The sequence below is a fragment of the Sceloporus undulatus genome, chromosome 2 (assembly GCF_019175285.1).
Source record: "Sceloporus undulatus isolate JIND9_A2432 ecotype Alabama chromosome 2, SceUnd_v1.1, whole genome shotgun sequence".
Classification (NCBI taxonomy): Eukaryota; Metazoa; Chordata; class Lepidosauria; order Squamata; family Phrynosomatidae; genus Sceloporus; species Sceloporus undulatus.
Window position 1 is genome coordinate 243,962,990 of NC_056523.1, and position 15,362 is coordinate 243,978,351.

Sequence of the window (15,362 nt, forward strand, 5' to 3'; positions counted from 1 at the left end):
AAAATATTCTAATGCAAATGCACAACTCCCAGTTCTCTTTATTCTCATCAAAGAGAGTAAATAAAAAAACTAGCTGGCAAAGGAGAAAAGCTGCTTCTATCATACATGCAAACAGAGATGGGATTTTCTTGTATCCATTTAGTTACAACTAATTTAATGGTTTCCCTTGCTTCTTTACTATGGAATATGCTCCTGGGATTCAACAGTCATCTTATGTGAAGCAGTAATTGGCATCAATCTGACAGCTAAATTTTTGTCCTAAATTCTCATCTTTAATTTAGCACAATGGCATTCCTAAACCCACTGAGGCCAATGGCACTACAGTAGAAACAACACATATCCACTATCTAAGATATGGCCACGTCCATTTTGACAGTGCTTAGGCATGCTTGCCTAAATGTCAAGCAAGTGACTTGTAAGGATTTGAAGTTCAGGGTTTTCAATCTGACATAACAGTTCCTTAACAGCATTGGTTTATTGATGCCATTTACTGAAACTCATTATGTTTTTTTTAGTCACTCAGTGGTCGTGTTGCCCAAATATGAAGGGATCCCTGGAAGCTGATGGGTGTTACAAATGGTAATAATAATAATAATAATAATAATAATACTGTTTATTTATAGCCCGCTTTTCCGAAGAGATCAAAGCGGGTTACAACAGGAGTACTAAACAATGTACAATTTACAACAGTATCTACATTATAAAATCTCAAACAGTACATCAGTATTTAAAAACAAGATAAAAATTACAGACATTAAAACCACAACAATAACTAGCTCAAAAGTGCTAGTGTAACGGGGAGACACAATGCCTAGGGGAAAGCCTGTTGGAAGAGATAGGTCTTCAGCTTCTTCCTGAACAGGTCAAGGGAGGTAACTGAATGGAGCTCGCCGGGAAGAGAGTTCCAAAGCTGCGGGGCCGAGTTGGAAAACGCCCTCTGTGCAGTCAAGGTGTACTTCGACTTAGGAACCCTCAACTATTGCTTCCCGGCCGATCTGAGAGCACAGGGCGGATTATATGGGGAGAGGCGGTCCTCCAAGTACCCTGGGCCCAAGCCATTTAGTCTCTCCCTCCACCTTTTCTGGAAATACAGTATTGGCATTTAAGTATTATTTTATGAACCATGACCAATTAATTTTGTAATGAAAGATCAGCAGATCTTTTCCAAGAAGTGAATAAAAGAAATTAAGCATCTACTCATCTTGGATTGACTCCAGTATTGCAGAAGGTTACTGGGGCTTACTAACTAATGGTGGCTTTGGTGACTCAGATTTTATCCTGCTGCCTTTGTTACCAATTCAGCTTTCATCATAACTCTTGAGTAAGTTACATAACTGGAAACCTTTTGTATAATTCAGCTTCCCAACTTAATTATGGGAGCTTTCTCCTTCTCATTGTCATCCCTTAAAAGAACTTCTGCAATGGTTTAAAAACCTAACCATGTTGAATTATTTTTAAAATGCAGTTAGTTTAGACCTTTGCTTTGTGAATCACTTCCAATATCTTTCATCTTTCAACTTTTGCAACACATCATCTATTTGTAGTAGGAGAAATGCTTGTTTCTACCTTTTTTGACTGTGTTTTATCACTATGAGAACAAATTGGTTGAATTAACATGTCTCCTTGTAAAAAACTATTTTTAAAGTGTTGACCCCTTTTAAAAGCAACTATGGTTATAAATTATCTTGTACATCTTTGTTATCTTTGTACATCTGTCTGCTACAATGCAAACAGACTGAAGCAACTCTAATGCTAATGAATATAAATATATGTCAACAAATATGGAAAACAAAATGGTGGCAGGCTGGAAATGATCAATATACATCCCAATCCACAAAAAAAGGAGACACAAAAGAATTCAGCAGTTACAGCTCAGTTGTATATCCTAACCAGGATTTCATAAAGCTTGTTTGCAAGCTCACTTCTGACCTAGATTTCCAATTATTATTTTGAGTCAATCTAATTTAGCTTTAGGCATGGATTGTGTGAAATGGACACAAGGAGTAATGTTTGGAAATGAGAAAGAGGAGAGCATATGTGAGTCACACATTACTTATGGACCAAATCAATGCATCACAGGCTCCTTAGTTTCATGTCTAATGAATATACTTGCATACCAGTTCCTTTTTCTTCATGCATTCCATGAGGATTATAAAGAGATGCTGTGCCTGGGTTCGGGTGTAGGTGAATGTCTTCTGGATTGTAACAAGCAATTGGTCCCTTAGAGATTCATTGATAAGTCTGAAATTAAAAAAAAAAAGTTTAAAGAGTCTAGAACCGCAAAATCAATGAATAACCATCATTCCATACAGTGTTTTTTTAAAAGCATGCAAACATGAGAAAACTTCAGTATTTTATCATATGAAAAAATGATATACATATTGAATATCCCTTATCCAAAATGTGTGGGATCAAAAGTATTACATATTTTGGGGTTTTCTTACAGATTTTGGAATGAAATACCTGTATTTACATATAGATATGTAATGAGATGTCTTGGTGCTGGGGTCCATATATGCTTTATACACACAACCTGAAAGTAATGTTATACAATATTTTAAATAATCTTGTGCATGAAACAAAGGTGCCTTACAGACGGGCCTAAGTGGCGCCGTCGTTGCGCCAGGAATACGCGTGAGGGGCGGCGCGTCCGGACGTCTAAACCCGGAAGAGACGTCGCGAGTGCGCGCTTTGGCACTTGCGACGTCTCTTCCAGGTTGCCGGAAGGAGTGCGATTTTCGCGCTCCTTTTTTACAGCGCGGGGGAGTTGCGTGGTTTGGCTGCAGCGGCTTCCCCGCGTTGCAACCGGCAGCGGCCCAAGACCGCCCCTTTTGGGCAGTCTGTAACAGGCCAAAGTTTGTGTATACTGAACCATCAGAAAACAAATGTGTCACTATCTCAGTCACCCAAGAAAAAACGTTTTGGTTTTTGGAGTATTTCAGAATAATGGAGGCTCAACCTGTACTAAGATCAGTAATCAATACAGATAGAATAAATATAGTTCTTTTATCTTGCATAATATAGTAATGTTTAATTCTTTGCATGATTTAGTCTGCTCCTGCAAATTATGGGAAGGTACAATAGCAAAAGAAGTCACTAGAACCCCAATAAATTCATTACAAATGGGAATCTCCTTCAATAATCCTAGAGAGCAGAGCCTGGAAGTTTTCTGTTTGCTTCGGACAATTCACAGGATCCTGCAGCCAGTGTGGTCAGTGGCCATATTGTTGGGGGGGATTATGGGGGGTTGGTTTCAAATATATAAATTAAGTCCCTGTGAGTTTATCAACTACGGTCCACGTTCTTTGACCTCAAAGCCAATTTCAAAGAATTACAAGTTGGTCTATTCAGAGAAACAAAGGGCAAGAATTTCTCCAAGTCCAAAATGCTGTGCTTGAAAAAAGGAATGCTATTTTCTCAGAGAACCAGTTTTAATCTACAGTATTATTGCATGCAAGCTTACTGACTAATAGGGATTTTGTCTGCAATTCACAATGCAGGATCAAATGTACTATTTGCTGTGCTTCCATGTGCTGAGCATCAACTTCTGACAGCAGATAATTAGGATATATAGAGGAGTTGATTTATTGTGCAGCCTTTGTAGCCTACACTTATTTAATTTTAATTGGAAAGCTTGCTAATTCCTTTATTAAATAATTAGTTATCCCATCCCTATCCAAAATCTTTATTAAATCAATGCAGAAATTATTTCCATACAGTGCATTTTTCCCAACATTGTCACATTTTTAGAGACTTTAAAATTCTTCTTGCAGTGGCAAAAATCGTCATGCACAGGATTCTTATAGACCACCTAATCTGGTGTGTAGCAAACTAAATGCCAAATATTTAAAAGAACAGAACAGTTAACACACACATGCTCTCAAGTGCTAGAACATCGCAGCAGCAAAATGAAGCCGATTTCAACCACAATTTTGAAAAGCCTCATTTTTTTAAATAAAGGTCTTCATGTGACACCAAAAACACATAAGATCAAGTGGAGAAAAAGCGCCATTTCCAAGGAAGGGCACAACAACCAAGAAGGTATTTTCATTGGTTGTTGCTTGACTCATCCCTGAAGGCAGAAGCACCTGGAAAATGGCTTCTAGTGACAATCACCATATTGCAGCTGGTATTTAGAGGTGTGTGTGTGTGTGTGTAAGGCGGGATACAGACCACCCAAAAAGGGTGGTCTCCCGCCACCCTGGTTTGCTCCGCGAGGGAGCCGCAGCAGACAAACCGCGCGGCTCTGTCGTGGAACAAAAAGAACCTGCAAAAAGCGGGTTCTTTCTGCGGAGCAGTTGTGACGCCGCAAGGCACCAATGGCACACTTGTGGTGTCAGAAAGGCACCAGGACGTGCGGACACTAGACGCCCGTCACGTCAAAATGGCGGTGTCCATATCTACAGGGCGCCGCCAGTTTGACGCCCTCGTCACGTGAGAGGGGCAAGTGGCGTCTGGAAGCACTGCCTCTCACACATAACAACGGTGCCCATAGGGCCCGTCTGTACAGCGCCTGAGACTTCTATTTTAACTAACAGCTGCTTTTGTCCTTTTTTTAAATGGTTGCATTTTGTATTTTGTATCTATAGGTATTTTATTGTTGCATTAAAATATTGTAAATTTACTTTGAAAACATTTTCATGTGATGGGATGGAATAAGGAAATAAAATAACATACTAGAATAGAACCCACACAGTATTCCTTAATGATACTTTCATACACTTCTATTCACCAAAATCTCATCATCATTATTATTATTCTTTTATAGCCACTACACTACAAGGTGGCATTAGAGCTCTGCACAAGGCTATTTACTAATTTCTCTTCAATTCTGGTGCTGATGTGGCCTTCACAGTATTTGCTCTCCTTAGACTGTCATCTTAAAAAGTGCCTCACACAAGGATTTAAGCATGATTTTTCATAGATATCTGGTACAATATACCTAAAGCTATAGATTTATTTAAAATTGTTACTAAATAGGATTGCCAAATACATGTCCCCCAAAGCACTGTGTTACTGTGACTGCCTAGTATATACAACATTTCCCACAGGACATTACCTATTATTTTATGTATCATCCTAGTCTATTGATTCCAGATATTTCTTGATGATATCATTTAAAAACTATCCCTTTTTGATTCCAAACGATCCAATGTTCACAAAAGCATCATTTTTGTAGGAGTTACAGCAGAGTATCATTTTTCCAGGAGTCGTAAAAATTACATTTAAGTTAGTTGTCCAGTGAAGATACTCAATAAATTTGAAAGGAAATTTGGAAATCCGCATCTTCCTTCTACTTCATTATGTTTACTCAGGAGATTCAGTACATATTGTACTGTAATAACTTTTAACTCACTTTTGAATGGATGACATTGCTTCACAGACGCTTGGCATCAGAACAAAATATTTAATGAATTTTTGGTTCCTGATTTCCAGACAGTGGAATGACCAGCCGCTGACACTATTCATTAATATGCATCAGCACAGCATTGCTAACTAGAATGCATTATGCTGGATTTAGCCATTCAGAAAAAATGTATCCTTTGAAGGGTGAAAGCTTTTATACTGGGATAGTTATTTTCTCATCTAAAATATCATAGGTTTGTCATCTGCTTAAATGAATCACATTTTATAAAGGAAGCCAAGGTAATCAAATATAGACTATAATCCACAGGAACTATTAAGAACCCTGCCAAAGCCTATGTCTGGTATTAACTTCTCTGCTGTGTATTTCCCCCCTAAGTTTCCTAAAAAGATCTTGCAAACCACCACAAACACAGTGTAGCTCAAACCTCTTCAAACATACGTTTTTGCATTATGTTTGATTAGGCAAAAATAATGCAAAGTGATGTGATGATGATGAGATCCACCACTAAACCACCAGCCATTTTGACAATCTAACTTTCCTTCATGGCTTTCCAATCCATAGGGAAGAGACAAGGACCTATATTTTCACCAGGAACAGCATGTGAAGAAAGAGTAAGGCATTTCCTTGTCCAGGACCAATACTGCAATAAAATATGTTCATTTCTCTTTTTGTAAAAAAGGATATGGGAGATAATAATCACTACAGCTCCTGTAAGTCCTAGTCAGAATTAACCAATGGTGAGGGCTAACTGGAGATGTAATTCAACATCTGGTAGGCCACATATTCCCCTATACTACATTAACTATTCTCAGATACAAATAAAAAAGAACAAGAGTTTTGCTTTCTCTGCTTTCGAAATATCCACAATGATTTGTAAGCTGACTGAGTTCATGTAGCCATTTCAAACTCCATTCGCAAGATCACTGGAGTGCCTCATACACTTAGAGGGGACTCTTCAATGAAAAGATAAGAAATGGCATACAAGTTTCCTGAAAGAAAGCTTGTCTGCCAGTATTAATCTTCCTTTGCAGTACACAGCCATGGGGGAGTGTTGCTGGGGTCATTTGAGGGCATACTATCCATTTTCATATGGGGATAGCTATATGCAACATGCTTGGCCTGTGCCCAAGTGCAGAAGGCAACTGTTCATCAGCAGACAATTGCTATGGATCTTAAGGGCAGAATATTTTAAAAGCCTTTGGTTTAAATCAGTGCCGTGTTGGTAAATTTTGAAGGGCTAGCTATACAAGGTGTTGGTTATTACCTTTAAAGCCCTATATGGCTTGGGCCCGAGTTACCTGCGGGAACGCCTCTCTCTACATAATCCGTCCCGCACACTCAGAACATTGTGAAAGAATTTGTTGGAATATTGTAACACTTGATTAACCACAACTTCCCACAGAGCATTCACTGCTGCAGCCCCTAAATTATGGAATAGTCTGCCGGAGGAGATCCATCTTATCACCACCTTAGATGCATTTAAAAAGGCACTAAAGATGTTTTTCTTATGGCAGGCCTTTCCATTGGATTTGGTATAGAGATGATGACTAAGACCCCCCTCTCTAAGTATGATAGTACATGAATTGAGGTTTGAAGATTTTAAGTAACTAATAGGGATGCCTAATTCAGTATTAGTATTTTATTGATTGTCAATTGCATTGTATTATTTTAATGCTGTAATCCCGCTTCGCTACTTGGAAGAGGTGGGATATATAAATAAAATTATTATTATTATTACTACTACTACTATTATTACCCTAGATATGTTCTCAAGGAGAATCCTAAAATGTAGGCAATTGGTTGAGCCATATCTATCAACCTTCCTGCCTCTTACTTTGCTACACACACAAAAAAACAACAGCACATAGCACAGTACCTAATACCAAGTCACTTATTAGCAGTAGCTGACAATCATAAAATAAAACAAAACTGGAAGAGTTCTGATTAGCATACAGGACTTTGTTTGGGTTCATAACAAGTTTAAAAATGAGGAAGAGTATATAAATGAGGAATAAAATGAGGAGAAGAGTATCATTTCAACAGTAAAGTGGTAGCTCCCCATTGCTTATGTGCAAATAGAAGGTCTCCCAATTCTTGATGGGTCTACACAGGATCGTATATTGGAAACAATGCAGTGACCTTTCCCTTTTGCACTTTCATCACCCAGATTTTCATTTCATAAATGTATATATTTTAAAGAGGTAGGAGAAAACATTTATGTGGTATTATTTTCAATGCCAGAGTCAACATTGCTGATCCATTGGGGTGAAAAAAGAATTCACAGTTACCACTCTCATGCATACACTTTCCATTTATTGTGCATTTTTCATGACTTTCTGCAACCATTATTCCTTGTCTTGATTCTTGTTTGATTCCATTAACATGAAAGTGCTTCTGCACGACCTGATGCCAGGCAATAAGTGATTACTAGTGGCTATAACGTTTAAGCTGCCATGACCTGTCTGATGGTATTACTAAGAGGAAAATAATTTCTTCCATTGCTCTCACTGTAAATGGTGTGTGTGTGTGTGTGGGGGGGGGTTATTACCAATGCTACAGAGTATAAGGTGTTGGTAATCACCTTTAAAGCTCTACATGGCTTAGGTCCAGTTTACTTAAAGAAATGTCTCCTTCCATACGATCCACCCCATGCACTCAGGTCCTCTGGGACAAATTTGCTACAGACTAAGACCAGACTTGCTGTGGTTACCCAGAGGACCTTCTCATTGGCCACTCCTAAACTTTAGAATGAGTTACCGGAGGGAATCCGTCATATAACATCTCTTGAGGCCTTTAAGAAAGCCATCAAGACAGATCTCTTCCGGTAGGCATTCCCAGACTAATATATGGGCCTTCTTCACTGTCCCACAACTGTGCCTCCTTGACTCTCCCTTAAATCGCCTCATTGTAATGGGGATTAAATTTTATTGTAATTTTATTGCGATTTTAATAACTGTTTTTTATGCTGTTGTATTTTAATTGTGGGTTAGGGATTGTGTTATTATTTTACTATGTTTTATTCTTGATTGTAACCCGTCCTGATCCTCCAGGGAGATGTGGGCTATAGATAATAATAATAATAATAATGATAATGATAATAATAGGTTTATCTAATCAGAGTGGCATCATTGCCCAACAGTCCTGTCTAGCAAGAATTGTAATATCACCCAGGTTTAGTGCATACCATGTCAAAACTAACTGTTCTAGAATAATGTAAAGTCTGCATTGCAGATGTTTATTATACTGAAGATGCATCTGACTGAAAGTAATACAATGCACCTGGGGGTTCCCCATGAATGCCTGTGTCCATCTACAAGAATATAGCTTCTTCCCCCATTCTCTTCCAACAAGGAAATGCCCACATTCAGAGGTGTGCGTGCGTGCACATGCATGTGTATATTTTTCGAGCTATGTTAAGGTAGGGTTTGCAGGGCATTTTTGTTGTTACACAGTTGGCAGAAAATCCCAGCTCTGCAATGACCAAAAAAGTGAGTTGCAGTGATCTAAATCCAGTTTATGCCACCATAATTTGCCAACAGAATGCCAGTGAAAACCCTGTTATCCCAACTGGGATTGACATCTGAACTCACATCCACATTCTGCCACAGTTTACTGTCTGCAACTGGATCCATGTGATGAAACCTGGTGCAGGAATCCTTTCTTCTCCACTACCAAAAACAGGTTACCCTGTGATCAGTTTTGGATTTTTTTTTGTAGTGGTATGAAAAAAAATGTATTTATTGTGAAAAAAAATTGTGGAACACAGGTAAATTTCTTAATTCCTACTGTCACCACTTTTACTTTTAATCAATTAAATGGAGTGCTAAAATTATTACACTGGGCTGTGCACACCACATAATATGCTAAACCTTCACTCCTGAAGGAAATTTAAAAGATAAGATTCTATAAAATAGACAACTTAAAAATTAAAAGAGAAAATTATATAGAATGTCCTGAAGGGTAGAATGCAGACAAGACAAAGTAATGAAAACTTTGTTTCAAAAATATGAAATGTTCTTTAAGCACCAATGCATTTTAGGACATAGTGTGATGTGACAGGCTTGTTCTTCTGTTATGCAAATGGATGTTTCTGTATATTTGGTGTTTCTTGCTGTTGGGAAGTAGGCCACTTGAATCAGTCTTTTGCCTCAAAAGTCACTTTAAAAACCATGCCCCTTGACTAATTGTAAGATCCCAATGTACAAAAAAAGGACAGACAGTTTTGAATTTGGGCTGCATTGGGGTTTGTGGAATTGATGTCCTGGGTCTATAATGGTGCCACAGTTAAACCGTGACACAAGCTATTTTGCCATTAAGAAACTCTACCTATGTGCTTCCTTGCTATCTTCTGAGCCTTTGTTTATACAGAAACTGTATAACATACCCCTAGGTCTCTCATGTGTCTACTTCAAAAGAGAAGTGACCCATAACACACACCCCCCGCCAACATCTATTGCTTGGTGAAGTGACAAATCTAAAACAAAAAGGCTGTATATCATGGAATTAAGTAACAGAGATATCTCTAATCTGGTGGTATTTGGCTTTTTATTTTTTTGTCTAACATGTCTATCATGCATGCCCTCTGGCCTTGTAGCAACTGTAGTTCATAACATCCAGACTCTCTCTCTCTCTTTGTGTTTGTATGAGATATTCATGAAGGAAATTAAGGTATATTTTAAAGATAGGTGTCATTTCTCTTATGGATCATGTTCCCTCAAAGAGTTAAATGGGATTCTTCAAAGCAATATTCATTTTGCAGTTTCTCTATACTGATTTTAAGGTTATTCCAGGTAATATTTTATTTTTATTTTTTGCTATACATTTCCCCGTGGATTAATTGAAGATCTGTGTGAATAAAATTGTGCACATTAGAAGGAGAGATGGCTGCTTTCCTTTATTTATTTATTTATTTATTTATTTATTTATTTTTACATAATTCACTATGTGACCTCACATTTAACTTTTAACCTTTATGAAATACACTCACTTTATACAGTGAAGATTCTAGGCCACTGGCAAGACCTGGTATTTTCCAGTGCAATTTCTTGGTGATTCAGTAAAGCAGAAATAATTGTAACTTGGAATTGGGGGGGGGGGGATATCTTGCGTTCTTTAAAAAAACAAATCATATATAACAAATACATACTCTGGCTTATACCACCAGCCAGGAGAACCTGGGACACTTTAAGTTTGCACTCCTTTCCTCCAACAAAGATCATAAGAAGGGGGATATGCACATGGCCTCATCATTCCTTGTAATAACGAAACAGTTCCTGTATTGTTGATGTTGTACAAGATGTTGGCTATGTGATATACACCCATTCATCTAGTAATGATACCCACATTCTCATCATTTCTCCAACCCCATATGTAGCTTCCCACTCTTCCAAGATTTCTCATGGGTAATCCTGTCCCAAAGGTTTTCCCACAACAGCCACAATTCATTTAAGAGACATATGCAAATGTAATTTGTGATACATGTACAGAGCCAAAAATTCACTACTGCACAACAGACAAATTTTTCTGATAGCACTGGAAGTGGAGTTGCACAGGTAGAATATTCATCTGTTCATCTTGTCTAGGCAAGTTACACAATGTATATTTTGGCAGTGCATCCTATACAGTACTTTGCATTGCAATTGTACTTTCTATACTTTTGCATTGTGCTTGTGCACTGTATGCTGTGCACAATGGCACCCATGTCTTACACAATGTTGTTATTGTGCATGGGCATTGTATATGTCCGCACGCATGTATTCATACTACACTTAGGGAATGTTGGCTTGAGGCCCATGAGTGTTTTCATCTTTCTGTATGTGTGCGTTTAGACAGTGGTAATGGAAGCTACTAGCCAAAGATAAATAGTAAAAGCAGTAAACCTAGATCACAAATAGCACTTGGGTGAATAGAGGGGATTTAAAGCCATGTTGGTTTCAGGGTCTGATATGAACCTCTTTAGGTTCCAGAAAAAAAGTGAAATTGGCTTAATAATTGAGTGCCAAGTGTTGTTATGACTCTTGAGGATAGTCTTAAGGATTTCAACAAATTCTCTTATAAGCTCTGGGATCTTAAAATTCTTTTCTCCTCGTGTGAGGGCTGTCACCTAGTTTAAGAGATTAGCCAGTTAATTGTAGGAGCATATTAGATGTAGAGACAAGAATATGATATACAAGCATTTTGTATTTATAAAAAAAGGCATGTGTGTTTAAAGCATTCTTGGAAACAGCAATATAATGAACCCAGTAAAGGGAGCATATGGAACATAATACGTGAAACCCTCAGATGGTGATCCTGGCTGTCACTGAAACAGGCAGAGACATACTTAGAAGTTTGTTCCAATAAAGTCACTTTCCAGCAGAAGCAGTATTTGTAGGACTGGTGCCCGAATGAGTTCATTCTCTCATTTGGCAATCTCCTTGTATGCCAAACACACTAGAGAACAAAACTCCCAGCAGAATGGCTTCTTTCTTTGCTCTGGCAGGTCCAGTAGAGACAGATGACAGGGCCTTGGCATCCTTCTGTCTGACATGGAAATCTCTTTTGAACTGATGCCCTGTGTCAGAGAGGATAATGCACACAGTGCGAAATTGCATTGCAGTCTTTCAGCTGTGAAGCCTGTTACACTGCAATGAACAGATGAGTTTCAGGATCTGGGCCATAGCCAAATCTAAATTATTTAGTGGATTGTCACCAGATGACTTCTGGGTTTGGGGTAAATAGTAGGTAAGACAGTTTTAACCATGGTGCTTTTTATACTTCTTCCATACACCTCTCTATGCTGCTGCTATTTATCTGCAACTCTGTAACCAATCCTTTAAATACGCCACATGGACCCTTTCTTTAAAAGCATCAAAAGCTGAATTGATTGCACTGAAATGGAAACTATATAACTGTGGGTTTTCTTTGTCACTTTGGTTCTATAACAAAAGGAAATATTACAATGGAATTAGCAGAAAGAGCAGACACATTAACTTAAGCTAAACTGTGCATGCTGAGTGAGCTGTCCTCTCCCTCATCCGTAATTAAAAATCTAAGTACAAAATAAATTATTGGAAATTATGCTTTTTAAATCATTTTCTCTTTATTTTGCTTACTGTATATACTCATGTATAGGTCAACTTTATGTATAAGTCAGCCTTATGTATAACTACAGAGCAGGCTTTTGGGCCAAAATTATGGATCTTGATATGTCTCATGTATAAGTCGAAGGTAAAACTTAGGGGCATGTATATAAAGGATATAAAGGATAAAGTAAAAAACAAAAACAAAACAAAAACAATACCAAAGAGCTTACATACTTCTGGCAGGCATAAATGTTTGTGTTCTCCATAAAGGCTGGATTGTTTAAAAAATAAGGACTATAAAATATAAGGATTGGCAACAACAACAACAAAAAGACTAGAAAGATGCCAAAGCATGCACAAGCTCAGTGGTCTTCCTTTAGCTCAAGGGCTGCATTCAGTTTCAGAAAAATGCTCATGTGTGTTCTAATGCTGGATATATTTCAAAGAAAAAAAAATGGTGGGACCAAAATCCCCAGAATATGGTAGCTCACTGTTCTTAGTACCAGTAACCAAAGTATGAGAGCCATTTCAGCCTTCTGGAAGCTAAATGCCCGCTTCCACAGACTGGCTACATCATGGACTGGCTTTATCATATTGTAAGGTGGTCATTTTAAACATCCCATTCTGGGATGTGGTAGGAAGATGCAAGCAGGTTATCATGTGTGTTACCCTCCTATACAGTGTTGCAAAGCCAGAGGATTTCCATGACCTATAAGACGCAACTGCGGGTCCAGCTGGTTTGTGTGTATGGAAGTGGGAGGAGGTGCTAACATCTCCTTCATCACAGTGGTGATGACAACATTTTCAGGTGATTTTTAAAAGTTGTAGTTGGCCTTGCATCCTAAGGTGCGTGAGTAAAGATGTAGATGAAGCATTAGTCTCAACCACTATCACAATAATAATCTCTTTATAGATATTTCCTCAGAATACATGCTCTGTTCCTGTTTAAATACACTCATTTTATTTAAGTATTAACTCTATGCAGTTGTATTTGGTTCCAAGAAGGCATTTAAGGTACTGAAGCAAAAAGCTTGTGATTATTGATTCTAGGCAGAGAAATCACTATATGTGTTGTGAACAATGTGTACTCTGAATAGACAACCAGTGCATATAAATTAGAAAATATAGACTGTCTTGGTAGGGTTTTAAAAACCAAATCCCAGTGTGGACTTTTCCTATAAAGAAAGGAAAATGAAGTCAAGAGACATTACCCTGGTTCATACATTCACTAGAACTCAGCAATGAAACAGCATGATGCAGAAAAATTTCTACCTGAACTGAAATGCCTGTATATATGAAATGACTAAATAGGAAATCTCAGTTGAAATATACTTCAGTAAATGTCTGTAGCATTTTAAACAATAATTGAAAAATATCTTATACTTTCTACAGATAAATGTAATGCATTGATTTCTTGTTTTAGGAAGGGATCTTTAGAAATGCAAGCAAATGCTAGGAACAATCTCTCTTCAATATCTATAAGAATGAGTCAACTCATATGCAGTTTTACTGTGATTATGGTGGCTTGAACTATCACAGCCAATGGTGTTCATGAAAGAATAATAGTCAGAAAATAAAATTAAAAAGGCTGTCTTTTAAAATAATATGTTTGAGAATCTACATTTAAAAGGCTGGTTTCACTAGAGATAACTCAAAAGTTCACTTCCTTTTATGCCTTCATAATCTCGTTTTTCTTAATAGTAAAAACATTACAAGAATAGAGTTATATTCTGGACTTTTCATATACAGTACTTTCAATGAAGCAAATGACAATGAAGATGGGCCTGACTAAACAGGAAAGCATTTTAGACTGATAAAAAGGAACAGAAGGGGAATATCTTTAACTCTGCTTGAGCCAACAAATATATTACAAGATATTTAAGCAGAATGATCTTATCTCAGGGAGTACAGTCTCCAATGTCTGCAAGCACAAATCTTTAGCTTCTGTCATAATACCAGAGCTTGGAGTCGCTCAGTTAAACACTGGAGGATCCAGATCAGTGAACAAGATATACTTTTTCATATGGTGCATAGTTAAAATGTGGACAACTTTAGAAGAGGATTAGGTAAATTCATGGAGGTCAGGACCATTCCTACTAGTTAGGTTAGTTTTACATCAACTCTCATACCAAAGAGGATATGCTTCCATAAATCAGTTGCTTGAGAACGCAAGGAAGACAATGCAGGTAAGTTCAAGTTCAAGTATTTGTAGGCTTCTGAAAGGCATCTAGGAACAGAACACTGGACTAGACATTTTCACTGGTTGGCTCTTTTATTCTTGTGTAGCAGTTCTACAATATCAAGGTTTTTGGATTTTTTTCGCATGTGGGTTTTAAACCACAACTTTACCAAGAGAACAGTGCCTTTGGCGGTGCCTATTGCACTTTGCCCCCAACCCTTTATTGCTGTGCCTCTGAAGTGTTGTTAGAGGAAATCTTTTCATTTATGGGAAATTCTGTTCATAAGCGGCCAAATGTGTTGCCACTATTTAGTCCACGTGTGACAAGTGACAGTCTATGGCAGTCCTGATATTGAGCAGTCACAGGGTGTCAGTCACCTTCTTTCCCCCTTGCTGTTTCCAAGCAGCTTTTGTTGTTGTTTTTATTACAAAATTGCATTCCCATAACTCCAAAATTGTGTTACCAATTAAAATTAAAATAAAATAAGAAAGGCATGCTGGGTAGAACACAGGGAAGAAATGGGTTCACGAGGAATGCAGATGAGAGCACATGGGACCATTGATGGCCCCCATCATGCTATTGAAGAGAGGTGTGTTAAGAAAAGCTCCAAATTGTGGCCAGATCAAGTTGGTTTATGTGATTGATAAAGTTATTTAATGACATTTTAGTACAACCTTTCCAAACTCAGGGGATTATGCTTCTCATCATACCAGGTTAGCATGTGTTGGGACATACTGCTTTTGTGGTTCT

General features: G+C 37.8%; 1 protein-coding gene across 4 annotated transcripts in view; it reads right to left on the reverse strand.

The window, feature by feature from the left end:
* LOC121922110 (transient receptor potential cation channel subfamily M member 3) overlaps window positions 1-15,362 on the reverse strand; it is a 459,242-nt gene that overhangs the window by 98,558 nt on the left and 345,322 nt on the right. For all 4 annotated transcript variants that reach the window (XM_042451065.1, XM_042451064.1, XM_042451067.1 and 1 more), the window contains exon 8: window positions 2,118-2,241. In XM_042451065.1, the coding sequence (XP_042306999.1) occupies window positions 2,118-2,241 (124 nt within the window). The remainder of the gene's footprint in view (window positions 1-2,117; window positions 2,242-15,362) is intronic.